Genomic DNA, 24,643 nt, shown 5'->3' with positions numbered 1-24,643 from the left:
TGATCATTAAAAATGATATTTAATTTTATAATTTTATTTTTTATCAATCATGACAACATATATTTTTAAGGATATTATTACAATTAAATGATATATAAAAATGTAAATTGTTGAAAAAAAAAAGAAGTGATATATAGTCGATAAAGACAATATATAACTCATAAAATTAATGAATACAATCACATAATAACCTAATACATATGTTTAACAAATTTAAAAAAATAAAAATAAAAACTATGGTTATCAACAACTATAGTCATCAATCAAATTCCAGTTTCAATTGTGCAAAAATTAATAAGAATGGACACGAAAAAGGAGAAATGGAAAGATGTATGAGATTAGGAAAAAGATCCTCTAAAGTAACAATGTTAGTAAAGTGGTAAAGTAATGCTTTAATCACCTTTGAATTTGTAACATTTATTATCTGTGAGCCCCACTAACTTAATCTAATGGTGATTAATGATGTACTTTTTTCTCTAAAGTGAGAATACAACTTTAGAGGAGCCTGATCCATGAGATTATATGGGAGGAGATAAAAAAAAATGTGTGAAGTGAATATTGATTTATATAGTAAATATAAGAATGAGAGATAACTATGAAAGGAGAAGAGAAGGAATTAGATTTTAATCAAACTTATACCTATTAAAAAGAATTAACATTAACATTGAGAGCAATAGTATAACCTACATAAAAATAAAATATAAGAAAATATGAAAAATTAAGGTTAAAAAGGAATCCTATATCATTATATAAAGATAGGTTATTATAAAGAGATACGAATACAATAAGAATTCCATGAGACCATGACTAATATAAAAATAAAAGATTGTGCTCAAATGATGTGAAATAGTTACTTAATCCTAAGTGGCATCATGGTAGAAAGTTAGACAATGCATCTAGAGACCTTTTTTTTATATATTTTATATAAATGACTAATTTAATAATGTTTAGTTATTACCTTTGTATTAAAATATTTTATGTAAGTTTTCACCTTAATTTTTAGATTTGTTTGATTTATTTTGATTTGATCAAATGAATATAAAAATGGATCAAATTTTTTTGTTTTAGAATATATTTTTTCAATTTTTTTATTTAACCCACACACTGTCTTTGCTTCTCTTCTTTTAATATTTCTATATTTTGTCTTTTCAAACATGTACTATATAAAGCATAAACTCAACATAAAATTATATAAGCCTTTTTTTTCCTTGTTAATAAAATGCACTAGTTTAATTTTTAAATACTAACACGATTATATATCTTTCTCTTCTTTGACATCTTTTACTCTGATAGAAGTATAGAACCAATTCCGAAGTCTCTATTTAAGGCCATTGTTATATGTCTGATTCTCATCACTAAATTGACATATAATTGATGATAAACCTGGAAGATAGTATTTGTTTTCAGATATTGATACTGAGTCTGAGAGATTAGGAATAATCATAGAAGTGAATAATCATACAAATGAAATATAATGCACCAAATTATATTACTATAAACCTATTACCTATACAATGAGCTAAAGTGGACAAGAATAATTCTAAATGAACCCAGAAACTTTGAGTGAAGATAGTACAACAAAAATAATCCACAGAAACATGAAGTACACACAAGTAATCCATGCCCAGATCCTTGGTCCTCCTAGCTCCGCGCCAAAAATTAAACGCCGTAAAACCAAAACTGATATACACCCAACAGAAGTAGAGAAGAAAACAAGCAAGGAAAAGCTTAGCCCCCCTGCATCTTGGATCCGAAGAGGTTCTCTATATGCTATGAAGTTGTATAAGGTATCAATAAGCCATGGAACACCAATGCCAACATATATGTTCACCGAATTACTGCCGAAAGAATTAACAATTGATTTAGTTTGATTTCATTTTGATGACATTATGAAATCATACGATTGCAACGAAAGCATGTGGCGTTAATGATGACATGTAATAATGTTAAGGTTAAACCATGATGTAATGATGACATGTAACAATGTCCCTAAGCTAGAATTAGATGCATATAGAGATCAAGACCTGCAAGTGATGTTTGCAATTGCTGAGTCTGCAGTTATTTGACGTTCTGCAGCAATCTTGCTTGCCACTAAATCGGGCCACGAGGTTCCGCTGGCCAGTGCTGTAAACGCTATGACATAAGCATTTATTCCTATAACAGAATAGAAGAGAAGAAATTAAGTGATATATATTCATAGCTGATAGCCTGAAAGGAAATTTGGACCAACAATTAAATGTAATGGGAGATGATTACAAATGAGAAGTCAAACCTGTGACACAACTTATAAGATCTGTGATCCTAGTAACAATGTAAGCTATTCCACTGATGAAAAGCAAAGAGCAAATGAAGGAGATCCATCCATGAGCTATATGGCATGGAGGAACAAAAGCAAACAGAAACCTCCATGGTATAAGCAGTGATTGCCATAATATTCTACCCATGCGGAGATAGGAATTCTTCAATTTTTTTGTCTCCAGGCTCTCCAACTGTTGAAGAAATTACTATTATCTGTCAGTCAGTTACTCTTTATAATCCCAGATAAATATATCTATTGGGAAAAAAATAAGAAGAGCCCAATTGCTAAATATTGGAACAATGCAAAGTTAGTGAAATCCTAAAACTCTGCAGTTTATAACATAATAACATTAATATAATATATAGCAAACATAAAAATATTTGAAACTTTGTAAAAATACAGAGTAAAGCTTATACTTAACAATGTGAAACAAAGTGTGTTACTAGAGAAAATACATATTTTATCTGAAACAGCCCATATCCGTAAAACCATAACAATTTCCTGATTAACTTAATCGTAGTTAGTTGCAGTATTACTATCATGAATCTATGATACAATGTCATAAAATGGCTTAGTTGTGGCTGTTATTCTTTTTCTTTAACCTATGCTATAAGCATTTGCAACAAAAAATTTACTACCGTCAGTGCATCCACAAATTGCTGCCTCCAAATTTTAAGCAAATGCACATCCTCTGTCATCATTTCCTTAGCTTTATCAGAAATTTGAGCAACATTATCATCTATTTGATGTACTCTTTCATATTTTTGGTCTGCAGATTTGAAAATTTATTATGCAAGATTATTCTGACGTTTCGGAATGTTTCTCATGCTAAGCAGAAAATTTTAAGAGGAGAAAATAATATGTTAGAAAAGGCAAACAAAGTAAAATTTCACTATATTAAGACAGCACAAATACCGGTGGGATTTACTGAATGAATGGAGAAAATATCAACAGTCTCCCCATATTCTTCACTCATGGGACTTGTCTCAGAAAAGTCCATTTTGTCGAGGCTTTCTTGTATAAAATAAGGAGATTCTTCTGGCACCCATTCCTCAGGCCTCTCATCTCGTTCACTTCATATATAGAACGAGATATCAGACTAGAGGATCATGATCAGAATAAATGCTTTGATTATGACCAATATACTCAAGAGGAAGATGAAAAATTAATCTTCTTAGTGAATTTTAACAAAAAGAAGCACATACATAGGTAGAGAAATATATGGCCATCGCTTGTCTTGAGCATAAGCATGGGTCAACAGTAATCCATACTGCAGTACTGTCAACAAGGCCTCCCATAGAGTCACCACATCTGGAGTCCACACCTACATTCAGCTCTATCATGAATATTACTCAACAAAAGAACTATAAAGAATTTAACAAGCAAAGTGATGACACAGATAAGAAAGATCCTGTACTATAATCAACTTTGAAATACATTTAAGTGTTGAACTTATAGAGCCCTAAGCATGACATATGGTTGTCCAAACTTGCTGATTGAAGCACAAGGTTGAAATACATTTAAGTGTTGAACTTATAGAGCCCTAAGCATGACGTATGGTTGTCCAAACTTGCTGATTGAAGCACAAGGTTTCAGTGCCAAATTAAAATTTACATATGCATTTTTAGACATTTTCCATGAAGCATAGAGCCTCATCAATTGTTATTGAAGCTTGAAAGAGAGAAGAAGTCTGGAAAGTTTTCTCATTCTATCATTCACTAAATTTCATATGTTAAAAACATCCACAGAGTCGACCGTCTTATTGCATGGAATGAAGGCTCAAATAATAATATTTCTTACACTTCCTAGAACAAGTCAATAAAAATAACTGAAGAAGGAAGCAAGCAGCATAAATTACGATGTTTTGAAGAGAAATGTTGGAATATTACCTTCAAAATAATGTATAACCAAATATAAGCCCAAAATGACCAAAACAACTCCACCAACCATACTCCTATGTCAGCAATCTTTTTCAGCTCCCCTGCTTTTGGAACTACTACACAGACAGCATGGATAGGGAAAAGGTCAAAAGCTGCAGAACCAACAAGTGTTCCGGGCCCCAAACCTGAAAATTTTCAGCATGTTTGTAAACATTACAATTTTACATCAGTTTAAAGCCCATCAGAAAGAAAATTAAGATTAGAATATAACCAATACTAATATTGATCAAATACAATCCCAAATGGAACTGCATGTACTGAACTCGCTCTACATAACATCAGCTATTTGCACTTTCCAGTATGAAGGAAATAATACGCATAATCTCATTAATCAGCACAACTAATTTGTCGCACAAATCAATGATGGAAATACCAGTGTGGAAAAAAATAGTAATATATTTAACTTGAAAGCATATCTCAATTTAAATTTGTGCAAGCAAATATGTGGTTTTTTTATTAATAAATTGCGATGTAACAATATTCAACAATTTTAGACAATTTAAGGCTATTAACAACTACCAATAAAGAACTGGAGTCAGCAAGCTTTTAAATAGTTTATACTAACAAAAAAATGAACATGTAAAATAACAAAAAGTGAATAGCCTAGTCTATTAATACTTGTTTACTAATTTAAAGGACAAGTGAAAAATGGTAATACTTCAAAATATAACATCTCAGCCTCTCTTCTTTTCATTTAATTCTATGCTGCCACTCTTCCATTACACAAGCTCATCAAAGAAATATTATTTAGTGCATTAGCAATACTTTTTTTTTGGATGTAAAACGGGGTCAAAGGTCAGTGCATTAACAATACTACCAACAGCTAACATATGATATATAACTCCAGCATTTCAAATCTACCAATACCTGACTAGGAAATTCAAGAAACACATCTAACTTGAATCTAGTATTCTGTCATAGGAAAGGTATAAGACATATGCACAGAAACACAAACCTCCAGCATACAAGTTCCCGACATTCCGTATAGCATCAATGGTGGCTAATGATATCTGAGGAAAGCTAGTTCCGAAGGCTAATAGGCTAATATCCGCAATGGTGTAATTCCAAACTTTCTCATGTCTAACTACTTCAGTCTGAGTAACAGGATCTATCTCCACAACTTTCCTTGTGTGCTTCACCACATTTTCCATGGACTTGAAGAAACGAGCTGTTATAGCTGATAATCCAAGGAAACAATATGCAAGACCAAGAAAATACAGAAAAGTTCTGAAATTGTCACCAAGAGCAGCCTCTCCACTGAAAATTAAGTAGCTTTCACATTTCTCATGCCCCATTACACTGAAGAGCCCAACCATTCTTTCTTCAGACCCCTGTTTTGGCCTAAATGTCAAACAGGATCTTCTCAATCACTCCAAAGTTCACTTCAACAGTGTTAAGATAAAGTTTTTTTCTTCCTTCCTTTCAGCTGCATCAAATCAACATAAACGGGATCTATATAAGATCAAGAAAAACAACACTGACACAACCTTATAGAACAATAAACCAATTCATTATAAAATCAACTAATTACCAATCAAGACAATTAAACAAACACAACACGTGCAAAATACACTATACACACAACACAAGATCCCTTCTGAGCTGAAGCAACAAGCAAAGCATGAATCTTGAACAGTTTCAAGTTAATTCAGCATCATAGATTTTGGATTCAGAAAAATTAAATTCTATGTTACCTGTATTATCAAATGAATCAAATTCCAATATTACTCACAGAATGGGTATTGAAGAACCAAACTAATTTTGAAAAAAAAAAAAACAGTAAAAGGCGCAAGCTGTGCATTTTGATCATACCGATGACTTTAACACCGGCGAAGGAAGAACTCGCCGGAGTGGAATACCGGGGAGTTTTCCCGGCGTTAATGGAACGGTGATGCTATTATTCTTCCTATTATATATTGTGTCCAAGTAAAATGGAGCTGAATTTTAAACACTACCCAACACAAACACAGGGAAAAAGAAAAGAGAAGAAATTGGATTTGGAAGCGAACAAGTGGATACACAAAATCTGATTTTGCATGACGATATATATAAACATGGATCACGTGGCGTTAAGAGTTCCACTAAGCATAAATTATAATGTTTGGTAACCAAAAATTAGCCAAAAACAACCGTAACTTGTCTTATTTAGTATTTATTAATTATTACGACAATTAATGAATGTTAAATAAGGCAAGTTCTATCTATTTTTTTTTTTTTGTCTCTTTAACAAGATATGTGCTTATTTATATCCAAATTTTGTAATAGTATAGATTTCTAGAAAAATAAAAATATTACAAACATTTTGTGATAGTTCTTCAAAGAAAATAAAATTGTGATTGATTTAAAAATTATAGAAGAAAAAAAATAATAGGAAATTTTAATGTTGTTGTTCTTCAGAAGTATATTTAATAACTTTTTCTTTAGAATTGTGTAAGTTTATTGCAAAATTTTTATGATACTTAGTTTGATATTTTTTTTCTTTTAAAACTTTATAAATCTTAATAATTTTTTTTTAAAGAAATCTCCTTATCGTGTAACTCTAAAAAATATTCATAGGCCATTTCTAACATATTATATATCGACCACCAAAACTCAAAAATAGAAATGGATCAAGTGGTTATTGACATCTTGAAAACGAAACAATTATTGCATAAGTTAAATTGATATTGGCAAGTATTAATGTATGAATATTACTGGTACTCCCAATCAGAATCTGAAAAATTACGGAGGGATAAGTCACAAACAGACTCAAAAAGTAATCCTTTTTCAGGAGCTCCTTTCAAATATTTCAACACATGTAAAGCTGTTTTGAAGTGCTCATTTGTAGAACAATCTAAAAATTGACTTAACTTGCTAACAGCAAAGCTTATGTCAGGTCTGGTATTAGTGAGGTATATCAACCTTCCAACGAGTCTTCTATATAGTTTAGCATCATCCAACAATGTTCCTGATGACTTTGAGAGATGAATTGAATAATTCATAGGTGTGCTGGCTGGTTTTGAATCTAATAATCCATACTCGTTTAGGAGATCAAGAGTTTACTTCTTTTAATACAAAGCTATTCCCCTTTTGCTCCTTGCAACTTCCATGCCCAATAAAAATTTTAGTTCGCCTAAATCTTTGATTTTGAACAAAGTGTCGAATTTCATCTTCACATGTTGGATCTCTTCTATGTCATCTACCGCTAGAACTAAATCATCCACATAAACAAAAATAGAAGTGAAACATGTTGGAGAAGATTTGGTGAAAAGAGAATGATCTGCCTTTGATTGTGAGTAACCTGAAGCAATCAAGACAGAGCATAACTTGGAGTTTCACTGGCGACTTGCTTGCTTAAGACCATATAAGGATCGTTCCAACTTACAAACCATTCCTGGCTGTGCATTTAAACCAAGGGGCAACTTCATATAGACTTCTTCAGGTAGATCACCATGAAGAAAAGCAGTGGTCACATCTAATTGATGAATAAACCAGTTCTTACTGGCTGCAATTGCTAAGAGTACACGAAGGGTAGTCATTTTGATTACAGGACTAAAAGTATCAAAATAGTCATACCCTTGTGTTTGAGTGAAGCCCTTGACCACAAGCCTTGCTTTGTGTCTCTTTATAGTACCATTAGAGTTATACTTGGTTTTAAAAACCCATTTACATCCGATTGCATGCTTCCCTTTCGGTAGAGTAGTAAGTTTTTAGGTCTTTCTTTCCTCCAATGCTTGAAGCTCAGCTTTGATTGCTTTCTGCCAACAATCACTCAGAATAGCCTGCTCATAGTTTCTTGGCTCTAGATTTGTGGAAATTGTAATGGAAAGTATTTTGTGTGATTGTGACAGGGAATTGTAATTCAAATAATTGGAAAGAGGACACCTTTTTGTGATTGATGATTGGATCATGCTATTAGAGACAGTGATTTGCATACATTCATAATCATCAAGGTATCTTGGCTTGTGTCTTTCTCTAAGAGATCTTCTTAGTGAAGGAGGTGGATTAATATGAGTGGGTTGGGAATTAGATGGATTTTCATCATATGATGGTGTAGTACATGATGCTGGTGCTGCTGGTAAACTCAAAGACATGGGTAAGGTTGGCTGTGGTTGAACATCAATAGTGCTGGAAGGAGTATTTGGCAATGTATGTTGAATGGGATATAAATTTAAGGTATGGGAAGATAATGTGCTACTATCAAAGACATCTATAGGATCATGATTATGTAATGTAGGTTTAGTGTCTTGATTAGAATTGGAAACATATTCAAATTGATGAGAAACTTGATTATCCTTATATGGAAAGAAATTTTCATTAAAAGTTACATTTCTAGATATGAAAAATTGTTTGTTATTTATGTTCATCAAAAGATATCCTTTTGTTCCTGTTTTAAAGCCAAGAAAAATGCATTTTCTTCCTCTTTTATCCAATTTCTTTCTATTTGCAACTAAAGTTGAAGCAAATGCAAGACATCCAAAGATTTTGAAGTGTTGAATGTTTGGCATTTTACCAAAAAAAATTTGATAAGGATTTTTATTATTAATAGATGAACTAGGCACTCTATTGAGAATATGTACAGCATGAGATGCAGTATGTCTCCAAAAAATTTTAGGAAGATGAACCTTAAAAATGAGTGCTCTAGCAATATTTAAAATATCTTGGTGCTTTCGTTTTACAACTTCATTTTGTTGAGGTGTCTCAACACATGAAGTCTGATGAACTATTCCCTGTTTTTCATAAAAAGAATTCATGATGAATTCAGCTCCATTATCAGTTCTGGTATTTTTTATTTTTGTTTGAAATTGAGTTTCAATTAGTTGCACAAATTGTTGAATAAAAAAAGAAGTTTCACTTTTATTTTTCATAAAAAATAGCCAAGTGAACCTGGTTTTATCTTCTACTATTGTTAAAAAATATTTATGACCAGCAAAAGATGGAGTAGAAATTGGTCCCCAAATATCCATGTGCACTAAATCAAATAAATTGACAGATTTTGTTTGACTCAAATGAAAAGGCAATCTTCTTTGTTTTGCATAATGACATGGTTCACAAGGTTCATCTTTTAGGTAGCGTTTGTTTTCGGAGACAGGACACAGAGACATGGACAGTACATATTTAGAATGTGTTTGGAAGCAGAGACATGGACACGGAACACATTGTCTCCGGGACAGTTTTTTATATTTTTGTGTCCACTCTTCTACGAAGGACAATGATGGACACGAGATTTAGAAGAGTGGACACGGACTCTTTTATAAATTTTGTTTTCCTTTTTGTCCATAGATATTTTTTATTATTCCACTATTATCCCTTCTTATTTTTCCTATAATTAGTCTTGAAACTTTTGAAAGATAAATATTATTAAAGGTAAAATTGATCTTTTTAAAATGCTAAAAAATAATTTATAAGTTGTAATTGATTTTATATAATTTAAAAAAAATCAGTTTTTAGATAAAAAAAAATTGGTTTTCTAAATAAAAATAAATTTTTATGTGCAAAAACTTTTTTTTTTCATGTAAAAATAGATTTTTTTTAAAATTGATTTTTTATTTAAAATTAATTTGGCTTATTAACCTAAACAAAATTTTTTATTAATCAAACTCAGATCTATTTTTTTATTAATCTTAACCATATGTATTCCTACATATTAATAATAAATTTAAAAATAAAATAAATATATTTATAATTTTTATTTTAATATAAATACTATTATATATTTTTTTATTAAAATTTTTTGTCTCTTCAAATATTTTTTCAAGTTTCGTCTGTACTCCTACGTACTCTCATTCTCTATTATATTACTTTGTACTTGATGTAGAAAATTTGGAATCATATGGTTATTTTAGTCATTTTATATAATATTTTAGTCTTGTCCATATGTATCCAAACATAATACTGGACATTACATTAGTGTCTTGTACATCGTATCCAAACACAATACACAAATAATAATTTTTAGTGTCTCCGTCCTATTGTCTCTGTCTCAGTGTCGTGTTCTGTCCTGTCTTTGAAAACAAACGCAGCCTTAATAGACATACAATAAAAGGATAACTCTTTTTCATTTCTTGTAATGTATCAATTGAGACATGTCCTAACCTACAATGCCAAGTTTCATGATTTATAGTGTATGTGACAGCAGCAACACTAACTAAATTGCTGGTGTTGACTAGTTCTCTATTCTTTGCTCCTAAGTTGACATAAGTTGCATCTGTATTAAAGATATACAAGCCACCTCTTTGTCTAGCATGACCAATCATCTTCAAGAAAAGGTTGTCCTGTATCTCACAGTGTGTATTGTTAAATAAAAATTGACAAGGTAAAAAATCAATTGCTTCAGACACAGATATGAGATTAAAATTGAAAGAGGGCACATATAACACATTTGTAAGGTAAAAATCACGGGTTAAAATTATAGTTCCACTAATTGTTGCTGTGGTCTCAGTTCCATTTGGACATTTGATTAACACAAGATTTATTGTGTGATGAGAGTGAAAAGCATCAAGAGAAAAAGTAACATGCGCAGTGGCACCAGTGTCAATTATCCAGTCATGTATGTGCAAAGGAATATGAGAAACTGATAAAATATAGTGTATACCTGCTGAAGGAGCTATCACTGTGTTTATGGCTTGTGTTTGAAGAGAACTATGAGCAGGATCACCTTTATGTTGTTGGAATAGAGAAATCAATGCTTGTTTTTTATCTTCGGAAAACAAGTTGTCTAGACTTTTACTATTCTCCTCTTGAGTTGAACGCACATCAGTTACGTTGCCATCTCCACATGTTTTCTCAGCAACAATCATATTGTTCACATTTGCTACTCCAAATTTCTTTTGCAAATGAGGAGGAAATCCATACTTATGATAGCAAGTCTCTATAGTGTGTCCAACCTTTCCGCAATAAGAACAACTTCTCATCATTCCTCTTCCACTACTAACTCTGCCTCGGCCACCTCAATTTGTGATACCAGAATTTGCATTCGAGATCATACCAAATCCTCTGTTGTTTTCATTACCAGTTCCTCCAATATTGACAACATTAACTAGTATCCTTTCTTCACTTTGATCTGAGTTGCTTAATTGTCTTTCTTGTTGCAAAAGTAAAGAATAGATGGAATTTACACTGGGCAGTGGCACCATCAACATAATCTGTGATTTCACTGTTGTATACTGCTCATTTAACCTTCTCAAAATTCTAACAGCATGTTCTTAGTCTCTATATTCTCTGATGATCTTTCAGTCCACATGAGCATGATGCTCCACAGGCACAGGATAGAATTAGTTTGAACTCATCAAGTTCTTCCCAAATTCCCTTAAGTTTAGTGAAATATGCAGTGATGGATAGATCTCCCTGCTTCATCGCAAACATCTCTTCTTGAAGATCAGCTATCCGAAATAAATCACCTTCATAGAATCTGTACTTGAGATCGTTCCAGAGTTCCGAGGCCACGTTACACCAAAGAACGCTATGAAGAATCTCTGTGCTTAGAGAAGAATGCAACCACGATAGTACAAATGTGTTGCACCTGTCCCAAGCTTCATAGGTTGAGTTAGTTTTTTCAGGTTTCAGAATGCTTCCATCAATGAATCCCAACTTGTTCTTCGATTTGATGGATAGCCAAACCGATCTCGCCTATGAGTGATAATTTCGAGTTGTAAGAGGAGTTTGAGTTAGTGATAAACCTGGGCTTTCATTTGGATGGAGGTAGAAGGGACTTGTTTGGTCTTGAATCGGGTTCAATGTTGATCTTTCTGCTTGCGTTTGAAGGCTGGCAAGTTGATTCATCAATCTGGTGAGATTTTGTAAATCACTCACTGAAAATGTTTGCGGTTGCAAATTTTTTGGATTATCTACTCCAACTTCTCGATCTGCCATGGATGTTGCAGAAGGAAGAGGTAAAGTTTACAATCCTTGCTTTACAATATTTGCAGCTCTTCCACGCTCACCGCACCATGATAAAATTCGTTCAGAACTGCAGATTTCTTAGTGAAAAGTAAGCTAAAGAAGAGAGAAATGTGTCTTTTGTATTAGTGAAAAATTACATGATTACAGAGATAAAAGATACAGTTATATATAGCCAAAAAGAAAGAAAAAATAAAAAATAAAAATTATACTAGCTATCTCTTCATATTCCATTATACAGTTGTGATCAACTAATATCACAAAATACCCAATAAAACCAATAAAAGAGAGAGTACCTTGGGAGTACCAGTAATATTCATACATTAATATTATTATTACAAACTGGTAAGGTTGCTTCCAAGAAAAATAACCAATATCCGGCTCAGAGGTTAAGTACGGCTTTCCTTCAGAAATCTGCGAAAACGTGTCTTTAGGGTCTACGAATTCTTTGTATTTCAAGTTACAAGATCCTATGAATTTAGATACCGGGACTTGGTCTTTCAAATAATCTTTACTATCATCCTTCTTAAAAAAAATTTTATCACCTAGGCCATGTTTATCTTTAACATGCTTTCTGATGGTAGGAGAAGTAACACTGTGAGGCTCTATGAGAGAAGTATGACGAATCGTTCCGTCCTTCTCTAAGTAACCCAGCACAAATTGGCTGTCGCCGATATTAGCAAAATGCAGAATATTCCGGAACAGGACTACGGCTAAGCAGCTAGATCCTGTACGTACTCCATCAAGAGAACAACTTGCTGATGTCCTTACAAAGGCATTTTCATTAGGTCTTTTTGAAGAGTTATGTAGTAAATTTGGAATGTATAATTTGTACACTCCTAGCTTAAGGGAGGCTATTAATGTATGAATATTACTGGTACTCCTAAGGTACTCTCTCTTTTATTGGGTTTTATTGGGTATTATGTGACATTAGTTGATCACAGCTGTATAATAGAAAATGAAAAGATAGTTAATATAATTTTATTTTTTATTTTTTATTTTTTATTTTTTCTTTCTTTTTGACTATATATAACTGTATCTTTTATCTCTGTAATTAAGTAATTTTTCACTAATACAAAAGATACATTTTTCTCTTCTTTAGCTTGCTTTTCACTAAGAAATCTGCAACTCTGAACGAATTTTATCAGTAAGAAAAATAAATGAACTTTATTTGGGGCAACATGTCTAGTTGGGAAACGACGTTTTCAGCCATTTCAAGTGTCTTCCAACTTGAAGCTCAATAATAAACAAATATCTTAATTAAACCATTTTGTAATGTTTTACAACTGTTGTATACACACTTAATCACACAATATAGTCACAATCTAAGGTTTTAAGTAACTCTTAACACGTTCCTTTAGATATTTTGGGCATTGTAAATAATTTAATTAGGTGTGCCGGCACACACACAAGTGGTAAGTGGTAACTGAAAGCAACAATTGATTTTTTAATTACCCCATTAGATCATTATATTGATCAATAATATATTTTTTTAAAAGCAAATTAATTGTTATAAACGGAGAAATTACATATCATTATTGTATTATTATATCAAAACTTTTTTGTAGAGGAAATATATACAAATTAATTTCAAATAAAAAATTTTAAAATTTGACTCCTCTAAAATAAAAATGTTTATAAAATAAAAAAGAAGGAAGAAACAGAGACATATTCAACTAAAAAAATTTTCCAAAATTAAATAGTATCTTGCACAAAAAGGGTGCTTCATGATATTGAGTATATTGCCAAAAAGGTAGTTTTGGCATGGATGAAGGACGATAAAGTTAGAATGAGAAAATGGGAAGCTCACAAATTAATTTTTAAATCCAAACCTAAAAAGGAAAATTTTCATTGAAGGGTAAAGATATAAAAAGTACGTCTAAATGTCTAATCAGTACTTTTCTCTATTAAATTATAAGGACAATGAAAGTAAATTGTAATCCAAGATAAATCTACCTTTTATGTTGAAATGTTATTATAATCATTTGTTACACGGACTATACTTTCATTATTCCACAGTACAATTACCATCTTCCCTTATTTTGTCTCATGTAAAACCATAAGCAAGTTAATAATGCAATATGCATGTACACTATATATATATATATATATATATACTGTTAATTGAGCCAAGTTTAGATGATAAAGTTAGAATGAGACAATAGGAAGCTCACAAATTAGTTTTTAAATCCAAACCTAATAAGAAAACATTTCATTGAAGGGTAAAGACATAAAAAGTACATCCAATCAGTTCTTTTCTCTATTAAATCATAAGGACAATGAAAGTAAACTGTAATCCAAGATAAATATACTCTTTTTTCGTTGAAATGTTATTATAATCATTTGTTACAACAGTACAATTACCATCTTCCCTTATTTTGTCTCATGTAAAACCATAAGCAAGTTGATAATGCATGTACACTAATGATAAAAAAAAATATCACTGTAGTTGTTAATTGAGCCAAGGTTAGTAGCTTCTTCCAGCTTCTAGTTTTAACCCCTCTTAAGCCTTCCTTCTCATGAAAAATGCAGAAACTTCATTACTTTACTTGGACATCTATCTCATATCCTTCTTTAAGGTCTAAGGGACTTTAATAGTGTCCAAATCTCATGTAAGAATCAGAGACTCACTGAGTAATCCAATTGGATGATTATGGACATCACTCCTTCCAATTCTCTTCCAATCAATTAATCACTCAACTTAAACCCTAAATATTACCATGTCATGACTTGATTTGAGAACTCTAACTAAAAACGAAATGATTGACCAAACTTTTCTTCATTGTTTTGAGATTTTAACGTGGAAAACAGCCGAGTTCTCTATTGTACTTACCAATAGTCTTTGCAAGAACACGCCCCATTCTTAAAATGGTGAAAACGGTTGCAATCTCTAACAATTATCTCCCTGTTAAATTCCCTAGACATCATCTTGATTGCAACATGACAATCCTTACAAATCCTCAAGTTCTTCACAATCCTTATTGTGGTGCCTGGCCTTGTCTTGAGGAAGCAATAAGCAATTGCAAGTTTTTCGCTGTGAAGAGATAACGCAGACTCTTTTCCTTCCTCATCCAAATCAAGCAACACCTCACTTGTGTCACCAACATAACCTTGCCTCTTCAGCCTCTTCATAATCTCATCAAGCATCCTATATATATCTTGTGTTTCTAGATGAGAATCGTCTCCCACGAAAAACTCATGAAGAACGCCGTCGATCTCCACCAAACTACATCCTGGAACTTTCTTGATTCCCCTAGCCTCCATAAGCTCTCTCAAATGCCTCACTTCCCTCCACCTTCCAAGCTTTGCATACACATTAGAAAGAAGCACATAGGCACCACTATTTGAAGGATCCAACTCAAGAAGCTTCTTTATCGATACCTCACACGTTTCAATGTCTCCATGCATCCTAGCCCCACTAAGCAGAGCACCCCATATCATCACATCAGGCTCCATAGGCATCGATTTCACCACATTCCAAGCATCATCGATGCGCCCTGCTCTTCCGTACAAATCCACCATGCATCCATAATGTTGGATCAATGGTCTAACACTATACTCAGTCACCATCCTCTTGAAAAACTCATCCCCTTCCCTAACCAACCCACCATGCACACAAGCACAAAGAACACCCACAAATGTCACAGCATTAGGACTCACCCCATCATCAACCATCCTCCCAAACATCTCAAGGCATTCCTCTGTTCGCCCATGCATCGCAAAAGCGCAGATCATTGCACTCCAAGCCATCACATCCTTCTCATCATGCCCAATCTCATCAAACACGCATCTCGCCCTCTCAACATCCCCACACTTCCCATACATATCAATCAAAGCTGTCCCCAACACAACATCGATCCTCATTCCACACCTACCAATATAAGCATGAACCCACTTCCCATGTTGAAGTGCACCCAGTTTTGCACAAGCAGACAGCACCGCAGAGAAAGTGAACTCATTCGGCTTGATTTCACTACCTGCTCCACTACCTTCCAACGCAAGCAAATTGCGAAACAAACCGAGCGCAGCCGCGTGCTCACCACACTTAACATAGCCATTGATCATGCAGCTATAGGACAACACATTCTTGTCAGTCATCTGATCAAACATCCTCCGAGCAATATCTACCATACCACCCTTGCAATACGCATGAATTACAGCGGTATAAGAGGGGGCATCCGGTAGAGTAATTTCATCAAACACTTGGCGTGCAGAGTTGAGGCATCCACAGGAAGAGTACATGGCAATGAGGGAGGTTTGGGTAAATGGATGAGTGTGGAGGCCGAAAAGGAAGGTGTGGGCGTGAAGAGAGTGCGCAAGGGGGAGGTGGGTGAGGGAAGGGAGGAGGAAAGGGAAAGTGTGGAGGTCTGGGACGATGGCATGGCGGCGCATGCGGAGGTAGATGGAGAGTGGTGGTTGGAGGGTAGTTGAGCGGATGAGGTTGTTCCACACGAAGGATTCAAGGGTGGGGTGGCGTAGGTTAAGAGTTGGGTGAGTCCATGGTATCAATATTGTTGCTTTCTTCGTTATGAAACCTCTCATAGGTGCGTGGTGCTGCTTAGTTAGGGGGCAGAGAACTAATTCATCCCATAAATAATTCTCTTAATTTCTCTTCATGATATAAGACATTGATTATACAGTATATTTCTTCTCTGGTTTAGTATGCTTCATTGTGATTTGAACACACTGCTAAAATTTTGATGTGATTCTACTGCAATAAATTAGTTAGAAAACTAGATTGAAATTAGCTTATTTAGCATAAATGTTCAGGGACCTCATCATCTTAATTTCTCAAACATCAGATATGTACTTGTCTTTTTGCTTACTTTTCTCAAGTCAGATTAATTTGGATGTTCAAAATTATATTTCTCGTGAATTGGTGATGTTAAGGATGCGAGTACTAAATTTTCATGATAACCTCTCAAAAAATTACTATCAAGCTTTCATTGGGACAAAAAGTTGATTCGAAAATAAATTCAGGAATTCTGAAGCAACCAGTCACAAAGTTAACCAAAAAACACAACAGATAGATTTAGATAGACTCCACAATAAATACGCCTAATGGATAATGTCTTGTGACAGAAAACTAGATTGTTCACTCTTCCTCTTCACCCTCATTCTCGGCAATGTTGAAGTATCTCAACTCATACACATTCCTGTCCTTGTTGGAGGAGATCACACGAAGCCAATCCCTCACATTGTGCTTTTTCAAGTACTTCTTAGTCAAGTATTTCAGGTATCTGCAAAATGAGATTAACAACAAAGGAAAAAATAATTAAGCAGGGAAAATTAAAAAGCAAGATGACATTGAAGACTTATACCGACAGAAAATTATTAAGATGCAAATACATTGATAATGTTAATGGAATGAATACTGAACTATTAGAACAGTTTATCACTTCTCAATCAGAACATCGTATAGTTCATGAAATAAAACATTGAAAGATTAACATTCACACAGATCATAACTATGACAAAAGAAAGGATGAAACTGTTAATTATGTATAAAGCACTGAGCATCATAATAAAGTATGCTATCGCCAAGCATTGAGAATAATACCATCCTCATTACAATTGAAGCTTGATGAGATGAAAATCCCTTCATTTTGCAGAAAAGCTACATATAAATACATGACAACTTGGGGAACAAACATAACGGGGTCGCAACTTAAACCAAGGGGCAGAGAACACTGTCTAATAGTCAACGGTTATGGTCCTAAAAGACTTAAGGGTACAGCTAAATGAAGCATACTCCAATGTGATCACCTCATTACTTTTACATCATTTACGAGATCAGACACCCCAAAGCTACTTAAGAAACTCATGATTTTGTAGAATGCCAAAAGCATACTCAAGAAGCTTTAGCTAATTAGGGTCTGTTTCGATAAGCTTTATTTTTTTAGTTTTATGTTTTCCCCTTTCATCAAAGCTTCCATAAAACCAACAAGCAAAAACCCAATACAAATTCGAAGCATATTCTAACTTTCTTCCAAGAACAAAATCAGAAGGATAAAAATGTCATTTATAATTTCAGTACAATACTCTGTGTAAATTACCTAATTCATTCACCCTAAATCTGACCTAAGCCTATGATTCTCTGTGAATCTCAGCAAACAGAACCACAAGTTTGTTAACATATAGTTTAAGGGAAAAAAATATATTTATCGTTACAATAAACTCATTAGCATAAAAGAAATGAATCAAAATCGCAGCATAACTAAATAAAAATAAGCACAATCGACTAAAATAATAATTAAAAAAAGGAAACAGGTACCGCTTGGAGAAGCTGGAATCGGAGGTGACGGTGATCTTGGACTTGTCCCTTGTAACGGTGACGGAATCGCCGAGAGCACCGGCTTTGCCTCCGACCTTGATCCTCTCTTGAAGGAACTTCTCGAGCGATGCGATGTCCATGATCTTATCCTCAACGGGCTTCGCGCAATCGATCACGAAGCTCGCTCCCTTCTTCTTCCCCTTCGCTCCACCAGCTCCTGCTCCGCGGCTCATTTTCTCTCTCTTCTCACTCTCTCTCCGAAGCACAAGGTAGTAGCTTGTGTTGCTGCTGACAAGAGAGGCTTCCTTTCTCCCAATATAAGCTAGGGTTTTTGTTTTCGTATCCAGCTAGGGTTTCGTTTTGGTGTTCCGAAACGCAGACAGTTGTTGCCGTTTTACTTCGCCACTCTAGTTCGTTATGTTTGGGCCTGAGCCCAATTAGAGGCCCATTTAAACACCAAAAAATAATGGTTACAGTTTCTTACTGTCTTTTTTTATTTGACTCCGATTTAGTCAATAGCTGAGTCCATGGAAGACGACATATACGGCGTCGTTCCGTGCTCTTCACTCGCCGTTGAGTCTATCCTTCGCGTTGGGACGGTAACCTTCGTTTTACTCCACCTCTCTTCTTCTTCTTCTTCTTCTTCTTCTTCTTTGTTGTTTATATCAGAAATTGTGAATTGTCGTTCAGGCAGGTGCAATCTGGGGAATGTGTATTGGTCCCTACGATGCTAATCAGCAAAGTAATGTGAACATCTAAAACCCTAATTTCAATTCTGATTCGGAATCGTCAACTTGTAGTATTCAATTTTCTTCCTTTTTTTTTGGTGCAGGTCTTAGCGGCATTAACAAAGCTTCTTATGTGGTAATGTGGAAAAAGAAAAGTTTTTTTTTTTTCCTTTTATGTGTGAATTATGGTGCTGATGGGTTGATTTTATTGGGGGTGCTATTTTACAGATAAAATCAGTTGGCAAGTATGGGTTTCGATGTGGTAATTGAGATTGGTTATTATTGAGCTAAGAAAAAAGAAACGTGGTAAATGTGTTTGAGTTGTGTGTTCATGTTTTTTAGCACTGATTAAGGTTCCTTGATTTTGGGGTTTTAGGAGTTATAGCTGGAGTATTCAGCATCACTAGGTGTGGAGTTCAGAGGTACAGGAAGAAGAATGATTGGGTAAGTGTAGGATGAGAGGAAGGTCCACCCATATTGATGGTTGTTTTTATTTTATTTAATTTATAAATCAATGTATTGGATGCACTAAGGAATGGAGGGTAGTAGGTTTCCCTATTCTATAATGAACCAACTATTAATTCAGATTAACATGTATCTAGTATCCATTCCTGTACCAGTTGCATATATGTTTAAGTATCAATTTCAGTATAGTGTCAATAGACACACCATTGCATACTGATTTTTGTGCAAATTTATCTGTGTTAGTTGCATTGCTTAATGGATCTATTTGTAAGTTCACTTCTGTTGACTGCTTTTATGCCTCCCTTCTATGCTCTTCTGATTTTTTTTTTTTGGGTGATCTTTTTATATTCTGACAATGCAGTACATGTGATCAGTGATTCAAACAAACCTACTTAATGTGAAAGTCTGCTGTGCTAGTATCAAAGATGTTTAGAATCGTGTTTGTTTGTGACAGCATCAAACATGTTTGTTGGAAGAATCGATATAGGGTGTGGTCGTGTGTACTTTACATGGTTGCATACCCAGGCACTTAGCACTCTGAACAAGATCACATGAATAAAGTTCATTGCGTTTATGAAAATTTCTTTTGAATTGTACAGGTAAATGGCTTGATTGCTGGTGCTGTGGCTGGTGCAGCCGTTTCTGTCGGGACACGAAGCTATACACAGGCTATTGGTATGGCGAGTTTAGTCTCAGCTATCTGTGCTGCAGCTGACCATGCTAGATCATCTTAAGATACAATTGTTAGATGTGGAGACAGAAAATTAGATGCAGTAAACCTTCATTTCTAAGGTAATGCAGAGAGTCTACCAAAGCATGAAAGGGTCTCAAATGGATGAATGGATCTCCTCTTACGATTATTCTGCAAGATATTTTCTTGTCTGTTTCTTGGTTTGATTAGTTTTATTGGGGATTGGTACAAAACCCTTCTTCCGGGAGTGAACATTTATATTTGGAGTACATTTTCCCTTTGGATTGTGACAGGGAAATATGTACTTATTCTTGAGAGATTTTCATAGTTGTATTACTGTTTACTTAGTTGTTTGTGTTGAGGGAAAAAAAGTTATCAGTTTTTTGTTTATTTTGTTAAGCAGAGAGATAAGTTTAACAGAAATTATATTTACTGAAAGTTGCCAATGTTAATACTAAATATTAAAGTTAGTTTGCAATATTTGAAAATTATTTGTTACGAAAGAGAGAAAAGAACAATAAAATTTTTAACAATGAAAGTGGTACTATTCCAAAATGCATATGAATTGTATAAATAGCCACAAAAATGTTAGTTCTTATATAGTTCCAAATTTTGATATACAAGGACAAAAAAATTGTGTTCTGGAATATGTATTTATCTTTACAGCTTTCTATATTTTGTGGCTATATTTTATCTTAATTACTAAACATAATTTTTTTTATCAAATAAATCTCTCAGTTAATTGGATAAAGAAAGTTCAACACTTGTTGAGAGAGATGCCAAACACTATGACGACAATGTTGGGGTGCAATTGCGTCATATCCACAAATTTATTTGTTGGAAATTGGGATTCAGATTTGGCCTTTTTTTTTTAAATAAAGAAAAGAAAACTCCACCACCTCATTCTTCTACGGATAGACACAAACACACACAATTATGAATTATGCACAAAAAAGAAATCCCTTTATTGAAAAATTAAAAAAAAAAAAACTCTATCTGCCATCTCATTCTGTTTGGCAAATAGATTAATCCTCCTTTGGTCCTCCATCTTCTCCCATATAGAATCACTACTCAACGTATAAGAAGTCCTTTGCCCTTTGAAAAAGAAAGAACACCTTCAAAAAAAGGAATCAACTTTCTATCTCTTTCTCTTCATGGTCCTTTTGCAAGGTGCCATATACATGAAAAAAGGCCTATCCATTCTTCATTAACATTAATGTTATAAGCATTAAGAAAAACTTACTAGATCTGTGAATAGATATTAAATCCAACCAACAACAACATCATCATCAAAGTCTCATAGGCTTATTTGGTTTTGGTTTTTGTCTTTTGATGGAGTCAAAATTCACATATCAAGAGGTATGTATATCCCTTTTCTTTCTCATTCTCATGCATATTTTCTTATTCTTCTAATCTTATGATACCTTTTATTCATTCAACATTTAACAATCTAGTTTTGTTAAATTCTCATTCATCAGGAATATAGGAAGAACTCAAGGGGAAAGAAGCTATTCACATGCAGATGGTTGCCAGTTTCTTCACCCAAGGCCCTTGTTTTTCTTTGCCATGGTTCATTATTTCTCTTTTAATTTCTTTTTATAGCAAAACAATTTTGTAGCATATTGTATTGGTTGCTCTGTTTATAAATAAGTATTCATTGGGATGATGAAGAATTTACATTTGAAATCCAATCCATGTATTTGAAGAAGATATACATTATGTTATTTTCTAATAATCCAGATAAATAATTTTCTTGAACAATTTTATTTAAATGGACTATTAAGAATCCAACATTATTTGTTTGCATAATTGCATTCAAAATATAGAGTATGTTAATGTTTTCTCTTTTCATTATTTTTTTCTCTTCAAACTTTTCTCTTTTTTATTTACATTTAAATATCATTTCTTCTTAGTGAGTTATGTTACCAACATTATTGCAGGTTATGGAATGGAATGCAGTAACTTCATGAGAGGTAATTAACACATTTTCCTTCTTCTTTTTTTTTTTTTCTCTTTTTTCTTTTTTTAATTATTTTTTTCAATTTATCTTGTTTTGTTTGTTTCTTTCCTTTTTCATTTGGTATTTTGAATTTTTCCACCATTAATGATTAAAATCGTTCAAATAATAAAGCTCTGATCTCTGGAAAAATGATGGGCTAATTGGTTGGGAAATAAATCACAATAATATTATTCCTTACACGCCTAGAACACAAACACATAGTGACAATTATTTATGACCCCACTAATTAGTTGATTAGTCTCATTTTTAAGCCAAGACTTAGGTATTTGATTGTTAATGAAAAATAATACATTGTCTTAAATCACATTTTCAATAAACAAGGTGTCATTAATTTTATTTTGAAATATATTTTGCATTCACATATCCTACTAATTTTAATAAATGTGGCTAAAAGTTATACATAATTAAATTTATATCTAAACAAAATTTTGAGTGTATGTAGGGTCCCTAGCTGGGTCAAATTTCAGAAAACCAAATCTCTAGTAGTTACTTATTTAGGTTTTCCACCAATTGTTGATCACATAATAGTGACACTACGTCTTATGCAAATCATGGGTCACCGCTTAGCAAAACAATATTAGTACGTAACTATATGCCATGTAGATATTCAATAAAAAAAATAATTTAATTATTAAATTTTTTTTAACAATATTTTGATAAAAATATAATTTAATTAATAAAAAAATAATTTATTAAAAAATATTTTGGTAAAAAAAAAGCAGCAAATGGAAGCATACAAGTTCATAGTATGATTGATGAATCTGCTATCGTATCTTATCTCTGATCTCTGCTGAAACCGACATAATATCATATAATATAATTTCATTATCTTATATGATCTTATCTCATTGAAAAAAATGCAAACTCTCTTCCCTTTAAATCATGCTCTTACCTTTTTCTTCGTTTTCATTTTTACCCTTTTAACCCCCATGAGGATAAAGATAAGGTGCATTTCGAGATCATCAATTTCTGTTGCATGCACATTTTTTCTCCCCTTTTTTTGGTACAAATAAAAATTCATAGATTACAAATAAAATCTGTTACTAAATTAATGTTTATTTAATATGTGACAGAAATTTTAATAGACGGAACATAATATATATATAGTCTCAAAATAACAAAAATTAATTGATCTCTTTTTTATTGTTAAAAATTACATTATTCTTTGTGTGAATAGATATGGACCAAATTAAATGTTTATTCTCTTGTTACAAGTAAAAAATTTAAATTCCTCCATAGAAATTCATACGCTCCTAGCTAAAACATATTCTTTGCCCAGTCTGAATAACCAGAACAATAACCATTCATATTAAATGAAACATTTAAATTAAATAAGTAACTATACATTAAACATATATTTTGTGACACATCATATATTCATATCACACTTTGCCCTTACCTGACTAATTCAACATAAATTGATGATACATTTATCAAAAAAAAAAAATAATAATAATAATAATAATAAATGATTGGGGACTGTGGATTATTCTCTATTTCCAAGATTATTCTCTATTTCGGATCAGCAAGGATCCATGATTGGGGACTGTGGATTTTGGGATGGACTTGAGTGGATATGGAATTTCCAGTGGCGAAGAGAGATGTTCCAATGGGAGCTGGAACTGGTCAACCAATTTCATGAGCAGTTAAGGCCTGTGAAGTTGTCAGCTGGTAGAGATGATAATTTGGTTTGGAAGTGTGATAGTAAAGGGGTGTTTTCGACCAAGTCTGTTGTGCGCGTCCTACAATTGGAATCTCTGTCGGATGAGATTACGAGTTACAGCTTCACAAGTGCAGTATGGAAAGGAGTGGTACCGCCGAGAATTGAGCTTTTTGGGTGGTTTGTGCTTATTGGCAGAGTGAATACTAAGGAGAGGTTGAGTAGACTAGGAGTCATTAGGCCCAGTGATAATATCTGTGCTCTTTGCAAGAAGGAAATAGAGTCGGTGGAGCATCTGTTTCTCCTATGTGAACTAACGTGGCAAGTGTGGTGCAGTTGGTTGAGGTCGTTTGGGGAGGTGTGGCCTATTCCTGGTACAATAAGGGAGTTATTTGAGCGGTGGACCAGTAGGTATAAGCGGAAACAAGATCAGAATAAATGGTTGTCGGGGTTCTTTGCAGTGATTTGGAACATTTGGGTGGAACGCAATGATAGAATCTTTAATAATCAAGAAACAAGTGTGGAGTTTGTCATCAAGAAGACCATTATGAACTACGACGAATGGACCAAGAGTGATTCATTTGGTGGTTGATGGCGTTGCCGGGCATAGCAGGATTTTATGGCTTTTATGAATTGGTTATGTATTTCTTTTGTTGCTCCACTTAGTGTGTTGAGCTTATTTTCATTC

At 33.4% G+C, this 24,643-nt stretch overlaps 5 protein-coding genes across 7 annotated transcripts in view; 2 read left to right on the top strand and 3 right to left on the bottom strand.

Moving 5' to 3' along the window:
* On the bottom strand, positions 1,383-6,278 carry LOC107626165 (magnesium/proton exchanger). Of its 3 annotated transcripts, XM_021116498.1 has the most exons (10): positions 6,052-6,264; positions 5,771-5,933; positions 5,195-5,665; positions 4,189-4,364; positions 3,505-3,623; positions 3,215-3,372; positions 2,938-3,068; positions 2,273-2,489; positions 2,025-2,154; positions 1,383-1,838 (listed from the first exon to the last, which is right to left on the bottom strand). In XM_021116498.1, the coding sequence occupies exons 3-10, from the start codon at positions 5,553-5,555 to the stop codon at positions 1,541-1,543; spliced, it is 1,590 nt and encodes a 529-aa protein (XP_020972157.1). In that variant the 5' UTR covers positions 5,556-5,665; positions 5,771-5,933; positions 6,052-6,264; the 3' UTR covers positions 1,383-1,540. The 3 variants fall into 3 exon arrangements, with proteins under 3 accessions (XP_020972157.1, XP_016184454.1, XP_016184455.1); XM_016328968.2 differs by lacking the exon at positions 5,771-5,933 and having other exon boundaries at positions 6,052-6,278; XM_016328969.2 differs by lacking the exon at positions 5,771-5,933 and having other exon boundaries at positions 5,934-6,264.
* On the bottom strand, positions 14,439-16,909 carry LOC107626164 (pentatricopeptide repeat-containing protein At3g62890). Its single transcript, XM_016328967.2, has one exon. The coding sequence runs from the start codon at positions 16,657-16,659 to the stop codon at positions 14,947-14,949; it is 1,713 nt and encodes a 570-aa protein (XP_016184453.1). The 5' UTR covers positions 16,660-16,909; the 3' UTR covers positions 14,439-14,946.
* LOC107626163 (60S ribosomal protein L22-2) lies at positions 17,037-18,767 on the bottom strand. The gene is made up of 2 exons (XM_016328966.2): positions 18,392-18,767; positions 17,037-17,357 (listed from the first exon to the last, which is right to left on the bottom strand). The coding sequence occupies exons 1-2, from the start codon at positions 18,622-18,624 to the stop codon at positions 17,213-17,215; spliced, it is 378 nt and encodes a 125-aa protein (XP_016184452.1). The 5' UTR covers positions 18,625-18,767; the 3' UTR covers positions 17,037-17,212.
* LOC107626162 (outer envelope pore protein 16-4, chloroplastic) lies at positions 18,832-20,741 on the top strand. Its single transcript, XM_016328965.2, has 6 exons — positions 18,832-18,990; positions 19,082-19,133; positions 19,224-19,255; positions 19,348-19,381; positions 19,496-19,563; positions 20,184-20,741. The coding sequence occupies exons 1-6, from the start codon at positions 18,919-18,921 to the stop codon at positions 20,316-20,318; spliced, it is 393 nt and encodes a 130-aa protein (XP_016184451.1). The 5' UTR covers positions 18,832-18,918; the 3' UTR covers positions 20,319-20,741.
* LOC107626161 (caffeoylshikimate esterase) overlaps positions 21,188-24,643 on the top strand; it is an 8,099-nt gene continuing 4,643 nt past the window's right edge. Inside the window, exons 1-3 of the mRNA XM_016328964.2 lie at positions 21,188-21,634; positions 21,754-21,844; positions 22,216-22,248. Of these exons, the coding sequence (XP_016184450.1) occupies positions 21,608-21,634; positions 21,754-21,844; positions 22,216-22,248 (151 nt within the window). The 5' untranslated portion in view covers positions 21,188-21,607. The remainder of the gene's footprint in view (positions 21,635-21,753; positions 21,845-22,215; positions 22,249-24,643) is intronic.

This window comes from Arachis ipaensis, chromosome B02 (assembly GCF_000816755.2).
Source record: "Arachis ipaensis cultivar K30076 chromosome B02, Araip1.1, whole genome shotgun sequence".
NCBI lineage: Eukaryota > Viridiplantae > Streptophyta > Magnoliopsida > Fabales > Fabaceae > Arachis > Arachis ipaensis.
Note: the sequence above shows the minus strand (reverse complement) of the source record. Positions and strands in the feature narration are given on the sequence as shown.

Bases quoted from the DNA above. Each gene is read 5' to 3' on its own strand.
- LOC107626165 (XM_016328968.2), bottom strand. From the start codon at position 5,555: ATGGTTGGGCTCTTCAGTGTAATGGGGCATGAGAAATGTGAAAGCTAC. The intron at 3,069-3,214 runs GTATTTGTGCTG...TCAAATCTGCAG, and splicing joins TCATTCAGTAAATCCCACCG to ACCAAAAATATGAAAGAGTA. The intron at 1,839-2,024 runs GTCTTGATCTCT...TTCTTTCGGCAG, and splicing joins ATTGCAAACATCACTTGCAG to TAATTCGGTGAACATATATG.
- LOC107626163 (XM_016328966.2), bottom strand. From the start codon at position 18,624: ATGAGCCGCGGAGCAGGAGCTGGTGGAGCGAAGGGGAAGAAGAAGGGA. The intron at 17,358-18,391 runs GTACCTGTTTCC...CTCATTTTGCAG, and splicing joins GATTCCAGCTTCTCCAAGCG to ATACCTGAAATACTTGACTA.
- LOC107626164 (XM_016328967.2), bottom strand. From the start codon at position 16,659: ATGAGAGGTTTCATAACGAAGAAAGCAACAATATTGATACCATGGACT.
- LOC107626162 (XM_016328965.2), top strand. From the start codon at position 18,919: ATGGAAGACGACATATACGGCGTCGTTCCGTGCTCTTCACTCGCCGTT. The intron at 18,991-19,081 runs GTAACCTTCGTT...ATTGTCGTTCAG, and splicing joins CTATCCTTCGCGTTGGGACG to GCAGGTGCAATCTGGGGAAT. The intron at 19,256-19,347 runs GTAATGTGGAAA...GCTATTTTACAG, and splicing joins TTAACAAAGCTTCTTATGTG to ATAAAATCAGTTGGCAAGTA.